The sequence below is a fragment of the Nyctibius grandis genome, chromosome 2 (assembly GCF_013368605.1).
Source record: "Nyctibius grandis isolate bNycGra1 chromosome 2, bNycGra1.pri, whole genome shotgun sequence".
Lineage (NCBI taxonomy): Eukaryota > Metazoa > Chordata > Aves > Nyctibiiformes > Nyctibiidae > Nyctibius > Nyctibius grandis.
The window spans coordinates 50,044,882-50,064,987 of record NC_090659.1 but is presented as its reverse complement, the minus strand read 5'-3'; the positions used below and the strand labels follow the sequence as shown (position 1 = coordinate 50,064,987).

Genomic DNA, 20,106 nt, shown 5'->3' with positions numbered 1-20,106 from the left:
ACATAAACAGCTGATGTTTACATAAGCCTAGATAAGTTTGTGAAAAACACAGAGAGCAGAAGATGCAGTGCTCGCTGAAGATGCAGTGCTCGCTGAACTCGGCTATCCTGCTGTTTGTCCGTGTAATAATTTATCTTTTTTTTTTGTATTGTTGCAGCATAAGAACATAGTGAGCAGCTGCACCTCTACCAAAGCAACCACCTGCATTCCTCCTCTCCTCTGGAATGGACAATGGGATGGTCTCTGGCTTTATCATGATCAAAAACTTCTTCCTCTTCTGCGTTTCCATGAGTTTAGCCAGCCACTTCGGGTGAGTTGCCAATTGCGTTTGAATTTTTGCTGTGGATTTTTTAAGGAAATGAAAAACCTTGGCTCTGTGTGGTGCAGAGCAGCCGAACAAAACACATGGGCTTTGCCTTTCATCTTCATGTGCTGGTGTCAGGGGGAAGGGAGTGATTTGCTTTCCTGCTCACATTTACAGTCTCGTATTGTTTTTTTATGCCAGTAATGCTGTTACGGGAAGGCTTGGTGGGCATGGGGAGCTCAGACCAGGCCTACAGCTGCTGAGGGCTCTGACCTGGGTGTAGCACAGCCGGGGGCTGCGGTGCTCCCTGCCTCCATGGGTGCCATGAGCGGGGCTTGCACCTTGCCTCTCACCTGGCAGGTGCAGGCTGTAGGCTGCAGTGCGAGGCTGCGAGAGCAGCACTCAGTGCATGCTGCTAGCTGGTACAGGCTTTCCTAGTGAGTAAGCTAAGATCGTGACTGCTCAGAAGGATGACTGAGTTTGAAACTTACTTGAATAATTAGAAATTGTGTTTCCCTGAAGCATATAACAAGGAATCCTGTTTCCTTATTTTTACTTTGGATGCTTTCATGACGGTGATGTTCTGAAAACTATATTCAAGAAATACTCCCACGATAGCTCTTAGGGGAAAAAAAACCAAAACAAAACAAAAGGAAAACTCTTATTTATATGTTTTTCCCTAAAGCCAGAGATCTTAAGAACTTTTCAAAATTGGGCTATGCCATGGAATCTAGAAAAGGCATTTCGCAAGTGCTTTGGAAACGTAGGTTGATTCTTTTTTTGTGGAGGAGAACAATTATTTATGATTTCATAAAAAAAAAAAAAAAGCCTCCCAACATGCTGATTCACAAGCACACCCTTCAATTCCTTGCTATAAGAAGATACAAAATGGAGATGCAAATCAGTTTCTCATTTCAAGCAAAGTGTTTTTTTCCAGATTGGAACTAGGAGAAAGACCGAACTTAGAGTGATGACTGTCTATGCTGTACATAAAACTTAGCCCTGTCTCCCGCATGTGTCCTATGTAGTCAGATGGAAGGCTGTGACCACAGTGGCTTATAGGAATGGTTGTAGGACTGCACACTACAAAGGACGCAAAGAGCTGCACACTGATTTATTCACCTCGGAAAACCTCGATCCTGCTTTCACTGTGGTCTAAAGCAAAACTCCCCGGACTTTGTGATAGAAACGAAGATAGTGTGGGACTGCTTTTAAAACTTGTCTTGACGTGATTGTATTTTGACAAAGTGTTACCACATTGGGAAAATCTTGAGCATTATAACCTTAAGTCCTTCCAGATTGTCCATCATCCCTGCAGAAGGCAGCACACTGCAGTAGTGGAGGATGACCTGTTTGGTGTGGGGTCTTTTAACTGTGTTACTCCTCTAACAGAAGAATAGACAGGTTAGGCTGCAAAAAAAAAAAGAAGAGTTTAACTCTCCCTTTTGACTCCAAAGCAAATACTGAATCTAAGTCCTAGGTAGGAATCGGTGTGACCTGTAACCTGGCAGATAATCAGAACAAGACAGTCAGGGGAATCTAGGACACTTGTTTTCTGCGAGTTACTCAAGAAGCTTCTGTGCACTAAAATGAGATCATCATGTAACCTCCCTCCCACCCCCCCATTTCTGATCTAGTAATTTTAGTCTGGGCCTGCAGAGATAAGCAGCTCCAATTCACTGCACCATTCACATGCTGCCTTAGGGCTAAATTTTGACCCTGCTCAAAAGACAGAGGATGCTCCAGCTCTTCTGTTTCAGAGGCAGAAGCAGTATCAGAGTGTAATTTGCTAAGTGCTTTGGGACTGACTCTTCAGGACAGAACGGTACAATTTACATATAGGCTGGTATATTAACTGCAAGAATCTAATACTGATAATACTTGCTGTTGCTACCAGGTTTTTCTTTATTAGCTTCATCCATGTTTGGACTGCACTGTTATGTTGCAGTGCATTTTGGACTATGCTAGATAAAAGTGATAGGTCAAATGAACACAAATTAAAAAAGCAAAATACAGTAGGACATTACAGATGAGGGCAGAGATTTGTCTATGATTCTCCATACTAATTCCATATTTATATTAAATCATAAATACAGTTTTTGCTGATATAGCCAAAGCCACCTTGGGGGATTTTGATGCACAATGCCTGGTAAAATAAACAGGAGTTATGTATCTCAGTCTCCTAGGCTACTTCAGAAATCTGAGCAAAATCTGTGATTAATGTTTAACATAAATGGGGAATGACTATCGAGAGTTATCCACATCAATAGGTGGTAGAGAAGGACTGTAGGCATAGTTGGTAGAAGTTATTTAAAGAAAAATCACTGAATTAAAATTTAAAGATACAGATGAAATGAGAAGAGGATGCGAAGCCCCCCACGGTTGTTGGTGTAACAGTGTTATGAGTCTACTTCTGCAGAAACGGTCCAGCATGAGTCAAGGCTTTTTCAAGCTTGCTTGAATTCAGGCTTGAGTTGTATAATACTCTAACGAGTTAAGGTATTTTACTGAAGTACTTCAAGATAGTTCACAATTGTCTTGAAAGGAAACATTAGTAATAGAGCTAGAGAATAATTCAAAGTCAAATATAACCGTGAAGAGTATTTTCAGGTGAGATAAGAGGCTGATTCCTCTCATTTGTTTTACGTGAAGGATTGCACTGAATTCGGTCTTGGTTTCATGAGTGCAAGGCCCACAGGGTCAGGCTGACAAAACCAAGCAGAACGTGGGTGCTTTCCTGGCAGGGAGTCAGTGGGAATGCAAAATAACCCAGACTCTGCTCCCTTCAGACTGATGCCTGCAAGAGTGACGCTGTGAGGCTGAGCGTATCAGTCGAGGAAGGAGATCAGTGTGTGGAGGGTCCTGTCCTGCCAGACTCCATGGCTGCTGTGGCACTGCCCAGCATCTCGCACTTTGTGGCTCTCGGGGAGCCCACACAGTTGCAGCCCCGTGAGGGTCGGTGCGATGGGTGACTGCCTGCACCAAGATCTCCCTGAGATGAGGTAGCACATGGTCAGCCCCATGACGGCCAACCTTACTGCATCCTGTATCTTTTTTGCAAGCCCCACACTGTCTGTGGGGACATCTCTGGGGACATGCTGGTGACGCGCAGTCCCAGTGCATTTGCATTTTAGACCTGCAATTGCAGTAATCTGTCTGAGAGCCGAAACCAATGGGGACGGATGTTGTTGGTGTAACCACAGTTTAGTTGCCATCTGCTAATAATATTTATAATAGTACAAACACAGAAAACAGAAGATCCCAATTAAACGTAGCCAACGCAAGACTTCTCCTCACACTGTAAGAATTCAGTCCATGGTGTGTCTGTAGTTTCACATACTTTTCCACTAGCTCACAGCCCTTATCACTAAGACCATAATCCTGCTATTTAGGCTAAACATACCTCTCCTTCAGGCTGTTATTTCAAGCTAGTCTCTGCAACCCTAGGCAGTTAGTTCTGCTGGGTTATCCCTTTCCAAGTACTTGCAGATGCTAGGGAGTTCTTCCTCATATTTTTAAGACTAATGTTGTAAGAATTATCATATGCTTATGCAGTCATGCTTATTGATTTATTTTTTTTATTCTGTTTTCCTTTCCTTCTCCATGTCTCCAGATAGCTTTTTGAACCCATTACACAATTTTAATAATTGGAAAACTGAGTGGGTACCTAGAACCGCTTGGAGGAGGCACACAGACATCAGTCAATCCCTCTGCCAAACAGAAAGCTGCAGCTTCAGCATCTCTGTTTCGCTTGGTCTGCTGGCTGGCCAAATAGCAGGCACGTACCTGCAGGCCATCCAGCACATGCTCGGTGCAGGATCAGCCCTGGCACGTGTTGCCTCCTAGTGAAGCTGCAGGTTGGTGACTTGGGGAGCTGAGAATACTGGGAGCTGTTTAATGACTGGGAGAAGTTCAGGATGTTGAAAGGAGCGTTAAAGTGCAAAGGGGTCAGGATGATAAGATGTCGCCCTGTGAAAAACATTGGGCTTTCATTGCACTGCTCACAAATTGCTCAGTCCCAGAAGGTAGTAAAATACTAATACTAACACTAATACTATTCTTACTAAAAATAAATAATTAAATTATTCTTTAAGGATCTGCCAAGACCATTAAAATTTCATTATTTTCAGTGAGTCCTCTCTTATAACCTGATGATGTGGAATAATTGAATCTTCATTGCACAAATTCACAAAATATCAGCATTTTTGTATCTTGAGAATCTGTAAGAAAGGGATGGTAAGAAGCTAACTTAGAAAAGTAAATTCTTTGATGCCTGGCCAGCTGACAGTATCCAAAGTGTGCAAGTGCATTCTCCACTCTCTTTTCCACAAACTGTTAATTTGTCTGAAGTTCTGGTATAAGTCCAATCCTATTAAAGCAAGCTATTGGAAACTCTACTCTTAAGAGAGAGAGGGAAAAAATACAACTTTCAGTCACAAAATATTCCTCAGTTATTTTTCCAGTGTCTCTTACTTTTTTTTAAAAAAAGTTTTAGGAAAATCATGAAATATCTACCATAGGTTTTCCTCTTATTACAACTAAGCTATGAATAGTACCTGTCACAATTTTGACTAGATGGCAAAAAAGACAGGGATGTTTAAAACAGTAAATGATGAACTCCTCAGAAGAGGTAGCTGAGCATCTTTAGAGAGTTATTACATTTTACGCTGATGGGACTCTCCTGTAGCTTATGATTTTTTCAGTCACTCTGAAATTGCAATATTAAATAAACGTGATGAGAAGTATTCCTGGTTGGTTTCATTTATGTTCAATAGTGAGCTTTAAATGTAATTATCTTTGAATTTTCTTAGCATTTTCTAAGGTTCTTTTTTAGGTTTATTTTTATCCATAACTGAAAGTGTCTGCTATAAAAACATTTTTGGTTGCAGAGAAGCAATAATGTGCTTACTTGCTAATATGTTGATAAAACCTGATCTCTAGCTGTGTGGAAATAATTAGTTTAGGATATCACCTGTTTTCTCTCTATTTGTAGAGCTGTAGTATCTAATATATGCACGTAACATTACAAGTACAGTTTAAGGGTCTTATGTCATAAAAGACAACCTCAGCACTTGCTCCAAAACATGTATTTCACCAGCGATCTCAAAAATAGAAATTAAACGCTAACTTTTCTGTGAAAGAAAAGGTAACGTTTGCATTAATGGCAAACAGTAATTCAGCTACGAATGCAGCCTCACATAATATTGTCACTTAGCCGAAATTCAGCATCAGACGTCTTCTTTTTTTGAGTGAAGCAATCTGCCAGATCTAAACTGGTTTGCAGTTTTGCAGATGAAGTGCAGACTTTTTATGAGTCTTTGCCCTAGTTGTTTCTCCATCTTTTTCATCTAATAATTAGCTTTTTTTGTGGAGGTATAAAAATTATTTCAGTATTTGAGGTATGTATGCTATTCTTGTGAAAGACATACTTAGCTGAGATAGAAGGAGGCAGCATCAATTACTCTTGTTAGATTCAGAGGAGCAGTTATGAGAACTAAGTATATTTTGTCCCATCCCCACAAAAATAGTTCAATGGAAGTCTTCCTTCTGAGTTCAATCGGCTTTGAATTCAGCCGTAAGCACTAAAAATAAAAAGCTTTTTTCAAGAGAAGTGAAACTAGTGAAGCTTTGTGTCCTGTGCCCCCAGCACCATACCTTTGCAATAATCCCGGCTCCATGTTTGGCATCCCTTGTTCCCATCTCCCATTGCAACACCTACATTTTACCTCTGTGGTCCTTTTCTGCCAGGATCTTTCCTGATCACCCCGCGAGTCTCCTCCGTATCTCTTAATTAGCAGAGAGGAGGTGGGCTGGTTTTGCTGAGGCTGTTTCTGAGCCACATGCGTGCTGACTGGTCCAGTCGGTGAGCCAGAGGGAATAGATGATTGCTGACCTCACATTTTTACTTAATGAGGCACTAATTTAGATCGCTCTCCCCTTGTCTCGTCAGTGCTTCTCATGAAACTTGCAGGGGTGAAATGAAGCTTGATCTCTCTGCTTTCTTGTGAGATGCATTGGAAAATGAAGATGGGTTCCTACATTGATACGGTGAAGCAGGCAGACAGCATGATGCATGTCTCTTTCTTAGGAAAAAAAAGAAGCTAAAATAAATGAGAAAAGTTTAAAATAGTATTCTAGGATTTTGCCAAAGCATTAGTTATGGTCACTGCACAGGAAGAACCCCTGTAACTTCTGTCTCCTGTTTGTATTTTTTAGGCTGCTGCTTCTAAATATTCACCTTTACGCAGTGAATCCCTTTGATTACAATCGACAGAAAAGTATACAGTCATTTCTTTTGAATGATCCAGCCTGCAAGGATGTCTAATGTTCCTGTAACAAATTTACATCTGCTGGATTAACTATCTTTTATTATAGTAAAACATGTCCACGATGTTGTCTGCTTCAGTTACTCGCTAGAGCTGTGGTCACAGCATAGAAAACAGAATTAATTTGGTCTTTTGACCACAGAGAGATGGGACGGCCTGAAAAATGGGTGAGATTCACGGCTATGCCTCTGCTTGCAGCAAAGGGGAGCTCCTTGGTGGCGTTGAGCTCTCACAGCATCAAGCTTGTTGAGGGTCGCAGCAGTGCTGGCAGCACTTATGCCACGAAGAGCCTCCTCGGCCCAGTGTTTGCATGAGCTCCAGCGCTCCTGGGAACCGGACCCATGTTCCCACCACCCGGCCTCGCTCCCCTTTTCTGAGAGGCTTTGCCATCTTTTCCTTTTCCAGCAGAAGCACATTGGCTGTGAAGGGAACAGGAGCAGGACTGGGAGTTCCTGTGAGGGGCTGCGTGGCCACCAGCAGCTCACCCTGAGCCAGGTCTTCTGTAGCGAAAACTTCCAGACCCATTACACGGGTGTCAGCGAGGTCGCATTAGTGTAAACCTTATGCAGGTAAAACCAGATTGAGGTCCCTTATCTTTCTTTTTATAAATCCTGTTCCGTTAGGTAAGCCTAATGCGTTACAAGCAGTCTGCAAGGCAAGCTATTCAGAGGGATGCTTTGAGGTTCTCTGTTTATTTACTGATTTATTTCCCCAGGGACTGGTAGTAAATATGGATTTTTTTTATTTTTTTATCTCTGGGTGACTGGCTCACATCCAGTTCAGGTTGTTGGAGCGTAAGTGATTCCTGGCTGCTGGCAGAGTGCATGAGGCAGGGTACGGTTCCTAGCGGGGCGATGTGCCCTGTCGCAGCTGGAGCATTTGTTGGCGATTTCAGCAGAGACTGAACCTTGAATAAGCACTGAGTCTGAGCAAACTTGTTGTCTTAAGGGATGCTCTTTGCTTGCAGGTGAAGCATGCTTATGGATAAATCTACATGTCTGTTCTTTAGGTAAGCAAAGGCATTAGTAGGCAGGGGGATTCTCCTGAGCATCTTTACATGAAAATCAAATGGACTTAAAAATGCAAATTATAGCTGTGCTATGAGCAGCTTCTTAAGTCTGAGCCATGGATACCTGAGCAGATAAGTTTAAAATAAAAGATCAGTGATGTTTTGTGGGCTTAAAGGACCATATCTGAAATAATTCTGTATGTACCTCACTGAAATAAAAAAGAGTTCAGAATAAAAACAAAACTGGCCCAAAAGACAGGGAATGAGGCCCAATACATGTAGTATTTGCATACTACAAGGGAGGGCTAATTTATGGAAAAGAGAGAGGAGGAATGAAGAACTGTGTTTTCTGTACTGCAGCATGTTTTTTTCAAATACCCCAGTCACCTGGGGTGGGATTTTTGAATGCAGTGGGAGTTTGTTATCCTCAAATGACTTTAGAGTTCATCCGTTGTTCTGAGAATAAATTACATAAACTGTGGAAATTAGAAAGTGTTTGGCATATAAGGATTAAAGAGTACCTTCAAGCAGAATTGAAGGTGTGTCCCCAAGCAAACCGTGCTGCTCGTGCAGCTCCTCTGCCAGCTGATGCAGTTCCCAAAGACTGGAGAGCTAACCTGGGCAAAAACCAGTAACAGCTTTTGCTGGCTCCATGAGCTGACCTTGCTCCCTGCAGGGGCCAGAGATGTGCCAGCGCCGGGGAAGTGGTGGGGCTGAGGTGGGGCAGAGCAGGGCACTGGGATCTCCCTGTGCATTTGGGTAAGAGGGTCAGTGGGCTCAGGCATCCCTCAGTGCAGTGCCCCAGGGCTGTACCTTCACAGTGAGGGTCCTTCCTTGGGTCCTCCTCCTCCAGGGAGAGCTGGAGAGCTGTTTATGATTGCTTATAGCAGCGATGAAATTGCCGCAGCTCCTTGTGCCTCTCAGCTGGAGCTGCAGGAGAGGGCAGAGGCTCGAAGGCTCTGTCACAAAGTTCCCTTGAAACTGAAGCCCCTTGAGGCTGGCACAGCTTTTGACGTGTTTCTTTTCATTTGCGTAAAATAGCTTCTCACAAACGCCAACAGCATCGGGAAAAGAGGACACCAATGATAACATCACTGTATTCACCAGGATCTTGGATGGTCTGCTGGACGGCTACGACAACCGACTGCGCCCGGGACTGGGAGGTAGGATAACGCCTTCACCGTGGCTGGTCCCCTGCTATGCAGGACCATCATCTACATGATGCCCTCGTGAATGGGTGCCTGCTCTCAGCATGGGCCTTGGTGAGGGGGTTGTGTTTCATTAGTTGAACGATGCCCAGAAAGTACATTTGTCTCCTGGCAAATGGGGCACAATACAAAGGTCACTGAAAGTCATCTTCTTTCAGTCATTGAGGTCATCTGAGGTTGGGTTAGGAGAGCATGTGTCATGCATTTTTTCTGTAATTGAATACAGTTTGTGTTTCTTTTCTTTCTGGTACTCCCTAAGGTGAGTGAGACAGGGTGCTAGCAGGTTGCTGCAAGGTTCCCTCACTGGTCAGCATGTATAAAATTATGCCGGTGATAAAAACCTCTGTTAGAAACAGATCCCCAAACCATCCATTTTTAGTCAGCTACAGCAAATCTGTATCGATATGTCATTTTGATAACCTCTACAGCAGCTATTTTAAAACCATAACATGTGAATAGTTACTTGCCATCCTAACCCTGTTGAACCCTCCTTCAGCTCTCTATCCCCCAGATTTCTCTCATCTTCTACCCATGTGCAAACCATCTGTTATGTTTCTTCTTGGCCCTTTTTTAATCTGGCTACCCCCTCCCCTTCCTTTTGTGAGACCAACACATTGCTTTCATCCCTTTCTCTCCTTCTCCTCTCACTTTACACAGAGATGCTTGAAAATAGGGCTCGATGCTCCTATCTTATGTAACGAACTTCTGAAATTTCTGCCCTTAAATTAAATTAGTCCTGAATTTGAAAAGATCCCAGAAAGACTTAGAGTCTTGAGGGTAGAATTAATTTCACCTAACTTTGGACATCTGTAATATAGATGTCTGAAATCGGGCAGACCACCCAAGCCAGCAGAGGGGAATAGGTCCTTCCAAGTTACACTTCATCTCATCCCATAGTAGGTATCGAAACCAGTTGGTCAGAGGAATCATACCTTCGAAGGGCCTGTTTCTTTCCACTGATTATAAGGGGAGAGCTTGGGCTCCCAAAGGTTGACATCTGCAGTGGATGAGGGATGAAATTCCTCCTCAAACACTTCTTAATTTTAAGCTTTGGGGGAATTTTGAGTGATTCAGAAATTGTTAAGAGAGCAATGCATCAGAAGCACGTATTTGCATCGTAAAGCAATTACTAACGCAGAGCCTATATTTATTACAGAGAGAATAACTCAGGTGAAAACAGACATCTATGTTACCAGTTTTGGTCCTGTGTCAGACACAGAAATGGTAAGTTTGAGCACGTGGCTCCAACTCCATTGTATTTACCTTGTTAATATCCTTTTTGGAACCGTCATTTCTATTCAGAGCCTGCAATACCTTGACTGTCTCTTTGTGCCAGGAATACACCATTGATGTTTTTTTCCGACAAAGCTGGAAAGACGAAAGGCTGCGATTCAAAGGACCTATGCAACGCCTCCCTCTTAACAACCTGCTCGCCAGCAAGATTTGGACCCCAGACACTTTTTTCCACAATGGCAAGAAGTCTATTGCTCACAACATGACAACCCCAAACAAACTTCTGCGCCTGGAGGATGATGGCACTCTGCTGTATACCATGAGGTAATAACCGGGGTTGATTCCTTCTGATGCTGATTCCCAACTAGCTCTGAAAATACCTGTGGGGAGCGCCACTTCCCCCACTCCTAATAGAGCCGGGCAACCACTCTTTCACACATATTTATGTGAATATCAAGAAAAATGGGAAACATAATTGCTGCCTACAAGTACCAATTAATTTGTAGCTTCTGAATACTGCTAGTGCTTAAATACTTTCTTTGATTAAATGCAAGGCATATTCTCAACAGATTTGATGATTCAATCCAGCTTTTTTATGAAGATCTGTTTTCTCTTACTGTTTGTATTTGTAGCTGCAGTGCTGATTGCAGGAGAACTGTCTCCAAGGCCAGTAACTGAGATCTTGTTCTGGGGCAGTTCATCTTGAACCATTGGAGTTTTGTTTCACTAATAGTGCTAAAAGGCAAATCATCACAGGGATAAATGAAATAAGCTAGCAGCACTGTGAAGCTGCTTTAGCAAGTACTTTCCTGAAAACAAAGCTGGCATGCTATATTGGCAGAGAAGCAAATCGGTGTCTCACGTCTTCAGGGTCATGCCTGTCATCTGATTAGAGGATACTGTCAAGGTTCATCATTGCATAACCTAGATATAAGATATAATATTGGTGATGTTAAAGGATTGTCTGAAATTCTTTTAAGGCCAAATCCCACATTGGTGTACAGCAATTTGCTCATTAAAAGTAATTAGCCAGTAGTAATTAAGACTGCCGTCTATCTTCAACAGGGTTTTCTCCAAGAGTGTAGTCATACGGACAACACTTGAAAAAGAGTCAAAAGGAAAAACCTACCGAGCAACAAAGTGTTATTCTGAGCTTTTCACGTACGAGCCCCGAGTGGTGCCTGAGATGCAGCAAAGTGCTCGGGAGCCTGAGGTTAGGTGCTGAGATGCCCAGGTTTTCAGCAGGCAGCCCCCAGCGAAGGGAGGGGGGAGCTGAGGTCCCGCTGGCACCCCATCCTGCTGTGAGGCAGAGCCAACAGCCGCTCGGTGCCACGTGTTGCGGGGGTGAGCCCCAAACTTGCTCCCAGGTGGTTAGGACTTGTTGAGACTCAAGGGGATTATGCTCTTGTATGCAGGCACCCGGAGCTTTCCAGGTTTTATTTCAGGTTTTTCCGACCTGATTTATTTATTTATTTATTTTGGACCTAGCCTTAAATCCATTCTTCTGAAAGGAAAAGAGATTTAGGGGAAGTAAGGTATCCTTATGTAAGTCCTTACAGCTTTAGAGCATCACAGTTGTAACTACGCTAGTGCTATAAAGACTTAGAGATGGTAGAGGTTGTGTTTAAAAGAAGGAAAAAAACCCTCTCGTTTTCTCTTCTGCTATGTGTATTGCTGTTCTTACTAGCCCCAAGTTTGTGATCTCTGCAATAATAAACTCCTGAAACAATGTGAGGATACACATACTTGCTTAAATGAATAACTATCAGAGAAGCCTGTATTTCACAAAAATATTGGTAATGCAGACCTTGAAACCAGTCTCACTGCCTCTAGGACTACACTAGTACAACTCTAGAGACTGCTGCAGAGGCAGTTTCCAATTATCTGTGTGAATTACTTGTGTAAGTAAAGTCCAGACCAGGCTACCAGTCAGCATGGAGGAAAACATTACGTTGTGTGGCGGATTCACAGCTGGCATACTATTTCTGTGCAAGAACTGGGTTTTTCAGCATTAAAGAAATGCAGCAAAGCACCGATTCATGAGGCAATGAGCTGAGCCACCTCAGGTAGCGGAGTAAGACCTGGGTGAGCGAGACCTAGGTGAGCTTGCTGCTGAGTCTAAGTTACTCTGTGGAGGTGCCTCTCCTGCCACCATGACAGAGTATTGTCACATTAGGTGCCACAGGCTAGAGGTATATTGAGGAAACCCCATGTACATGTACCAGTACAAGTTGGGGACAGAGCTGTTGGAGAGCAGCGTAGGGGAAAGGGACCTGGGGGTCCTAGTGGACAACAGGATGACCATGAGCCAGCAGTGTGCCCTTGTGGCCAAGAAGGCCAATGGCATCCTGGGGTGTATTAGAAGGGGTGTGGTCAGCAGGTCGAGAGAGGTTCTCCTCCCCCTCTACTCTGCCCTGGTGAGGCCGCATCTGGAATATTGTGTCCAGTTGTGGGCCCCTCAGTTCAAGAAGGACAGGGAACTGCTAGAGAGAGTCCAGCGCAGAGCCACGAAGATGATTAAGGGGGTGGAACATCTCCCTTATGAGGAGAGGCTGAGGGAGCTGGGTCTCTTTAGCTTAGAGAAGAGGAGACTGAGGGGTGACCTCATTAATGTTTATAAATATGTAAAGGGCAAGTGTCATGAGGATGGAGCCAGGCTCTTCTCAGTGACATCCCTTGACAGGACAAGGGGCAATGGGTGCAAGCTGGAGCACAGGAGGTTCCACTTAAATTTGAGGAAAAACTTCTTTACTGTAAGGGTGACTGAACACTGGAACAGGCTGCCCAGAGAGGTTGTGGAGTCTCCTTCTCTGGAGACATTCAAAACCCGCCTGGACGCGTTCCTGTGTGATATGGTCTAGGCAATCCTGCCCCGGCAGGGGGATTGGACTAGATGATCTTTCGAGGTCCCTTCCAATCCCTAACATTCTGTGATTCTGTGAAAAGACAGTGCCGTGCTCAGCATATTCAGCTGGAGAAAAATTTGGGTTTGACACAGACTTTCTCATCGTCCCACTCAGTCCATTTTCCCCTGGTTTTCACAGGAGGAAAGCTGTTTGGGTTTGATGTTTTTGTAGGCTACAGAAAGACACAGAATTCTTTTATAACCTAAAAAACATGCAACATAACTTTTTTTTTTTTTTGGTAGAGTATTGTGTGTGGGTGTGCATGTGTGTGGAAATAAATTCCCACTAACCATGGTGTATGTGAAAAGAAATGGAGCGCAAAGCTTTTTAAATAGCTTGCCTTCCACTATTGCAAGTAATAACTTTAAAAATAAAAGAATGTCTATGCTATTCTGTTTAAACACAAGCCAGGAGACTGCTTTTGTAATGTACGTGGAGCTGTGCTACTTTAGGGATAGCAGTTTTTCGTGATGGGCCTTTCAGCAGTGTGAGCCCACTGCTCACAGTGATGGTCTGCCGCAAGGTCCCAACCTGTGCAGAGGTGGCCGTGACATGCAGCCAGCCCCTTCAGCTACCGCCCAGCCCTTTGCAAGTCCCCACAAAGGCGCTGCCTGGCATGGCTTTCCGTGAGAAGATAGGCAGCGTTGGGCTTTTTGAGGGGAGAGCTGCTTGTCTTGGCAGTGGTGCACTGGTTGAAGGTACTGGGTCTTAGCCAGGGCTTGAGCCCCATCTCCTGTAGCTCTCACCAGGCTTGAGCCCCATCTCCTGTAGCTCTCACCAGGCTTACTCAGTTCTCAGGCTTTGGGGATGTGGAGACAACCCTGTGTTAGCTCTGCATTCCCCTCGTTTCCAAGGAGGAATTGCGATCTTCCCAGACTGTACGTAGGAGTAATCCGTGCAGGGAGGATTGGACCCTCTGTCATTGACAGAGATGCCTGAGTTGCTTTTGCAACCTCACATCTGGCTGCCTGAACGAAGTGGAGGAAAGCAGCCGAGCTGGTGCTGACCTTCCATCTTATTTGACTTCCAAATATACTGAGTATGATCAGCTGAGCAAACTTCCAGCTTTAGCACTTGTCAGTACATACATTTTCATGACACATATGTTTACTTGTAAAGAAAAATATACTCTTCGCATATTGCATCTGATGGTATGTTGTCTAGGTCAGATGTTGATGGGATATATATGTTGCTAGGGAAATCTGATAAATGGGCTTCTATATACATGTAGTATTAAAAACTTTCTGCATAAATATAGGAACCCAACATGATCTTTAGACAGATTTCATAGGCAGCAGCGTTCTCTGCAGGGAGCACCTTAATAATTCTGGTTGTCTTTGACTTGGTAGACCCTATTTGTTTTATTTCGCTAATGTGATTTACAAACGATGATACACTGCTGAACTGAATGTTGCGAATTCTGTTTCTACCCCTAGAGGGGAGTATTGTCCTTATCTCCACTTTTAAATTATTTATTTTTTTTTTCAATTAGAGCACGGTGGTAAAAAAACACTAGCACATATGCGTCATATTTCACTAATTGTATAGAACATAGCTTTGTGAATGGAGGCAAAAATTTTATTCTTTCCATTTAAAAACTTAAAAGATATTTAATTTGTCTTATCTGAGAAATAAATTTTGTAAAAAGCATAAAATTCATTTATTCTGTGAAACCATTCTGAAGAATGGGGACAGTGATTTAAGCAACCTTTTCAGGCTAAGAAGAGAACCAACATGTCTCAGTGAGCTGCATTTTTTCATTCAGTGGGAACTGGCTATAAAGACAGAATCTCTGATAAACTTCGCTGTAGAATGCCAGAAAAAAAAAGCTGTGAAGAAGTTTAAAACAGCTTAAAAGCCTGCAGCATTGCATGGGGTTGTTGTTTTGATACCACTAGGACTGCCAGGCATCTGATATAATTTGGAATTTTAAATATGACACAGTCATATATCTGAAGAGTGTACAAACAGATTTTTCGCACATTATTTTGGCTACTGAAGGTTGACAGAGATCCTGAGAGTGCTTATGGTAAAATCTGTCCCATTAAACTGCAAATGCTTAATTTATCAGCTGGAGACTGCAGACATTTCTCAGTATGGTGTTAAGAAACTCCAAAATTTTTAGTACATCCCTGAAATACAGTTATCTTTACCACTCCTGGAAGATATTTAAAATTCAGCCATGTGTGGGCTGGCTACCCACTTGATGGCAGCATAACCACGCTGCTTGCTGTTCTGTAGCCAATACACAGGCTTATCTAGGCTGAAAATACTGTTTCTTACATTAGCACCGAGCGTTAAAATTGTATGTACAAGTGTACACATGTTCTGGATGCAAGTCTGCTCTTCTATGAAGCACTTGATTAGCAAGCTAACCATTTTATGCTGCAGAGCAATTGATTATAAAACCAGTTGACTGGAAGATATGGTGCTGCTTTCAAGACCTTCATTGGGAAAGCCAGGTTTTGTTTGCTCGGGTTTTTTAAGGTAAAATTATTCTATGAAAAACGTGTGTGTTCTCAAGTGCTGACTTTGCCGAAGACAGCCTTTCCCAGATGGAGGTTTGCTTGTGTGGCCCTGAGCGAGAAGTGACCATCGAATCTACGCTTTAAAATGAACCCTTAGTTTTCAATCAGCCAGCCGTCTAGATGGGAACATTTCTGTTCAATTTGAATATGTTGTTTTTATTTCAAAGGGAAGATGTCACTTATGCATCCATTTATATTTACAGAAAGGGACCTGTCAATGCTTTTGGGGATTGTATAAATACTACAAAACTAATTAGGAGCTATCAAGCCATACAAATATGCATTTCCTTTCCTCCTGTTAGACTTGCTGCCTTTTCTTTCGTATTCAAGCTTCAAATTGCCTGAAGCTGGAAGAAGAAAAATTATTTCTTCACATTGGGCTGAATCTTGCAGAGTGATGAAAAACCTGCTGCGGTGGCAAAGACTCTCAGCTGCTTTTCATCAGTTCAGATTTTGACAGAGAGAGAGAAAATATGGATATATGAAGTGAAGGGCCCTTCCCTGAGGACAGCAGCAGGATTCTTGTTTTAACACCAAGCCTATCAGTTCCCGTCTCTCTGCTTTGATTGCATGTTGCCCCATTTCTCAAAAGTTGTCCTTCAAGGAAAGGAGATTTGTTGTTTTGAAGAATCCACGGCTGAAGTTACCCACAGGGAAAGAAAGGCATCAGAGGACACTGTGGTGTAATACATTCAAAATGGGCAATTATGACCTGCACAAATATAGACCCTATGTAGAGTGTGTGACAATAGCCTATTCTGCTGTTAACAAAAGTGTGTAGAGCCCCGCAGAGATCTCCGTCACAGAGATAGGAACTTGCACAGCAAGGGCAGAATTGATTAAAAGACAAAACCCAAACCAGAACCAGCCTGTCCTTGGATGAGGTAGAGGTTTGCCTGGACTTTGAGGGGTTACAAAAGGTCCAACTTTAGTTCCAGTTCTACGCTGAGCACAGAGGCAGACCCAACTTTCCGTTGGGGTTAGCTGGTACAATTTCTGCCAGATTCACTTGTGCTCCCCCCAGCTTTATAAGGACGAACCAGGAGGGCCGACCTGATGTCCCAGGTGTTCATGGAGGGGATGGGGTCACTGAACAGAAACTGGTGGGCAGCAGTGCCTTGACAGGTACCCCCAAAGCACCCCCAGGAAAACACAGCTGCATTGGTGACTTTGTCTTTGCCCAAATCTGGAGATGGGTCCCAGCTTCTGCAGCTGGGGGCTTCAGAAGTACCTGGTAGATGCTGAAGAATTGTTATGGCTACACTATCTTTTTTTATTACCAGGGGAGGATAACATTGCAGTGAACTCCCTCGTCATTTCACTTAGACTGAAATTAAAATCTTCATTGGTGTAATCGGAAATACCATTCCCTGAAGTACATTTATGTTTGTGCTGAAACATCAGACTGCCAATGAGTAATCTAAAATACACTGTGGTGGAGTGCACCAGGCAGGATGGGTAGGATTCACCTCAGCTAATTTTACTCATTTGTAATGTTGATGGTTGCAGCTGAGCCTCTTGGCTCAGAATTGCTCCCAGGATAGGGAGAGGCTTTCTTAAGGAGTTAGGTGTCTGCATTATTTCAGATGTCTACTTTAGTATGAAAGATGCTTATTTCTCTCCACTTGCACTTTAGGGGGTTCCTGTTTTTTTTCACAGTGGCAGAAAAAGGAGCATAGGGTAACTGCTGTTACTATTGATGTCTGTGTTTAGTCACATGAGTCCCAACCTACTTACTTATTTCCATTGGTGTTTCCCACCCCCGTACTCATGTAGCCTGGAGATGGGTAGTGTGCCAGCTGCCTAAAGCTATAGGATGTTCTGGCCAGCAGCTGGTCTTGTAGCTGTGTTCTGGAGGACTTGCATAGTTTCCTCTCTGTGCAACATAAAGCCCAAGGTTGTGCAAGCGTAGCACATGTGAGCGCACTTAAATTGAGTTCAGTCCTCCACTTTTGTCTAGGTGGGTGTAGGAGGGAATATAGTACACCTTAGGAGGAGCTCAAGAAACCCCAATAAGTTGCAATCCTGCCTTTGCTTGTTTAGATGAAGGGAAGAGCCCATAGAATGTTGGTGAGGAAAGGGGTGTCTAGCGAGGGATGCCAGAGGCCAGCTAGCTGCTGGTGGGTGTCAGGTATCTGTGGCTGAGTCAAGAATGGAGGATCAGGAAGATGCATTTGAAGGCTTAGGTGAGAGAGAGTTTTGCAAGAAATGGGGGTAGAAGGGTTTTAGGGAGCAGGATACTTGGTACTGATGATGGTCATTCAGGAATAACTACAAGGTACTGCAGGTTGGGATATAGATATCTGAAATAGTCAGAAAGTAAAAGCATGTGTGTGAGGAATAAAGGGCTTAGGGAGGCTGGAGAGCGGCTCCAAGCTACTTCAGAAAAGAAAAGACGAAGGGCCTGGTCTAAGATGCTTCAGAAACATCTGATCAGATGAACGTATTATGGTGGAGTGAGAAATTAATCCTGGATCGTGTTATACCACAGTTACCCTGTAGGAAATTCTTGGTAATTTGCCCTTCTCTGAAGGCTTCATCAAATCAAAATAACAATATATATAGCTAAGTAAAATTATGGAATAGGCATGGGTACGAATAGTCTTCAGTGTCCCATTCCATTCCTTTCTACTTGGTTTCTTCGCCCTTTCTAGAGGAAAGTGTCTTGGTGTGATGGTGCAGATGAAAAAATGCACATGGCTTGTCATTTAATGAGTAGTCCACTGGCAGTGCCTGTTTCTAGTCTTTTGTCTACTCTGTTCTGTAGAAGTCTTAAGACATTGTCTTTGGAGACCTCAGTTACTTTCTAAGAGATCTTATTATGTTAGATCTTACTATGAACACTTTACATTGATGTTCAGCCTGACTTATTCCATTTTCTACTGTTAAATTAAAATTTCCTGAAACTACATACACAAATTTGTATCTTACAGTCATGTTTATATCACTCAAAATATTCCAAACTGTTATTTCTATCTGGTTGCTCTAAATGATGAAGCAAGTCATTTTCACTAGGCTCTAGCTAAAATCCTGAGGTTGTGTCCATTGTATGCACTATATCCAGAGTAAAAGCCTAGGAAGAATTTCTGCAAGCAAGGCTGGCCTTGCCTTTGCATACTCCTGACAGGAATTTGGGCCAGGAAACTTCAGGACCAGAAGGGATGATAAAACCCTGGATTATTTTAGTGGCTCGGTCAGACTTCATAAGGTTGTCTCATTGCTCCACAGTCATCTCTTCAGTGGCTAATGCAATCATGTATCCCGTCCATGTAAAAAAAATACTATATTTTGACTTGGAGATTCAGCTAAAAGATAAGGAAAGTTAGCAAAACCTCCTTAATCAAAATAATAAATACCTACTATATTTTTGCCGTTAACTGTGCATCTTAAAAACATCAGTTACACAAATTGATTTCAGCATCAATTAAACCCAAACCACTATCTCTAGGTTTGCTTAGTCCAGTGGCAGAATATGTATCTCACCCATTCTACCTGCTTTTGCTTTTCTGTCTCTTCTGAAGGTGTCATTGAGCTGACCTGTCACTGAGGTGTAAGTACAGCTCCATCCCTGTTTGTGTGCAAGGTCGCAGGGGTGCATGTCCTGGGGGAAATTGTACCCCACTGATCTTGATAGAAACAGGGAGCTCCCATCTCGCTGCATAACTGCATCTTTGTCCTGGAGAAATCTGTGTGGAGAGAAGGAGGCAAGTACATTGCTGAACATGGTTTAGCATGGGGACAGTCAAATGTCACTAGGAAATTCAGCCCTTCCTTCTCTCAGGTTGCACTATAGCAAACAGGTGCTTATGTTGTAGCAGATGCTAGCACTGGTGGTGGTATAAATAGCAAACAGATGGCAAATTGAGGCCTGTTTAATGACTGTTTATGGTGTGAAACAGCTGAGGGATCAGAGGGCTCTTTCACTGGAGCAGCAAACACCCACAGCCTGCCCCTTTACCTGATGCTTAACAGCTATGTTGATCAGGAGCATTTAGTATTGCAGAAGCAAGGCAAAAAATCCAGGTAATAATGTCCTGCTTGGATGGCTAAACAACCTCCTCCATGTACCAATAGGGGTACATACAAATAGGTATGTGCATGTTTCCCTGTGAAAGAGCATATCGTCAAATCGCTTAATGCATGCCCCATTCACACAGAGAGGTGGAGGAGCATTGAAGTTACACAAAAGGCAGGAGATCTTGATGAAAGGTGACCTTGGGAGGTGGACGTAGCAGTGTGAGGTGACTAAGAAGAGGCTGGGGTTAAATGTGAGTGACTGAAAGGAAACTGTGGTGACATGTTTTGGAGTTCTAGATCATTCATCTGAACTGTGGAAAATAAGCAAGGATTTCAGCTCTGTTTGTAGGGTTGCCAGATCATAATCCCTCCTACCTACCCTCCCACATCTGTGCATCCCAGTCTGGATGTGAGAGAGCCCAAACGGGCTGGTACTGCCCATCTGGTCCCCCCTGCCCCTTACTAACTTCTAAATCCAGGTCATTTTTCTCTGTAGAAAATACTGCATGCAGTTTTGTGCCTGTCCATACAAATATAAAGGTTGTGTGAACTGGGAGGAAGGAATAAGGTGGCTG

The 20,106-nt window shown here is 43.2% G+C and overlaps 1 protein-coding gene across 1 annotated transcript in view; it reads left to right on the top strand.

Moving 5' to 3' along the window:
• Nucleotides 1-224: 224 nt before the first annotated feature.
• Nucleotides 225-20,106, top strand: part of GABRA5 (gamma-aminobutyric acid type A receptor subunit alpha5) — a 59,311-nt gene continuing 39,429 nt past the window's right edge. Inside the window, exons 1-4 of the mRNA XM_068420046.1 lie at nucleotides 225-310; nucleotides 8,681-8,802; nucleotides 10,004-10,071; nucleotides 10,184-10,404. Coding sequence (XP_068276147.1) covers nucleotides 225-310; nucleotides 8,681-8,802; nucleotides 10,004-10,071; nucleotides 10,184-10,404 — 497 coding nt within the window. The remainder of the gene's footprint in view (nucleotides 311-8,680; nucleotides 8,803-10,003; nucleotides 10,072-10,183; nucleotides 10,405-20,106) is intronic.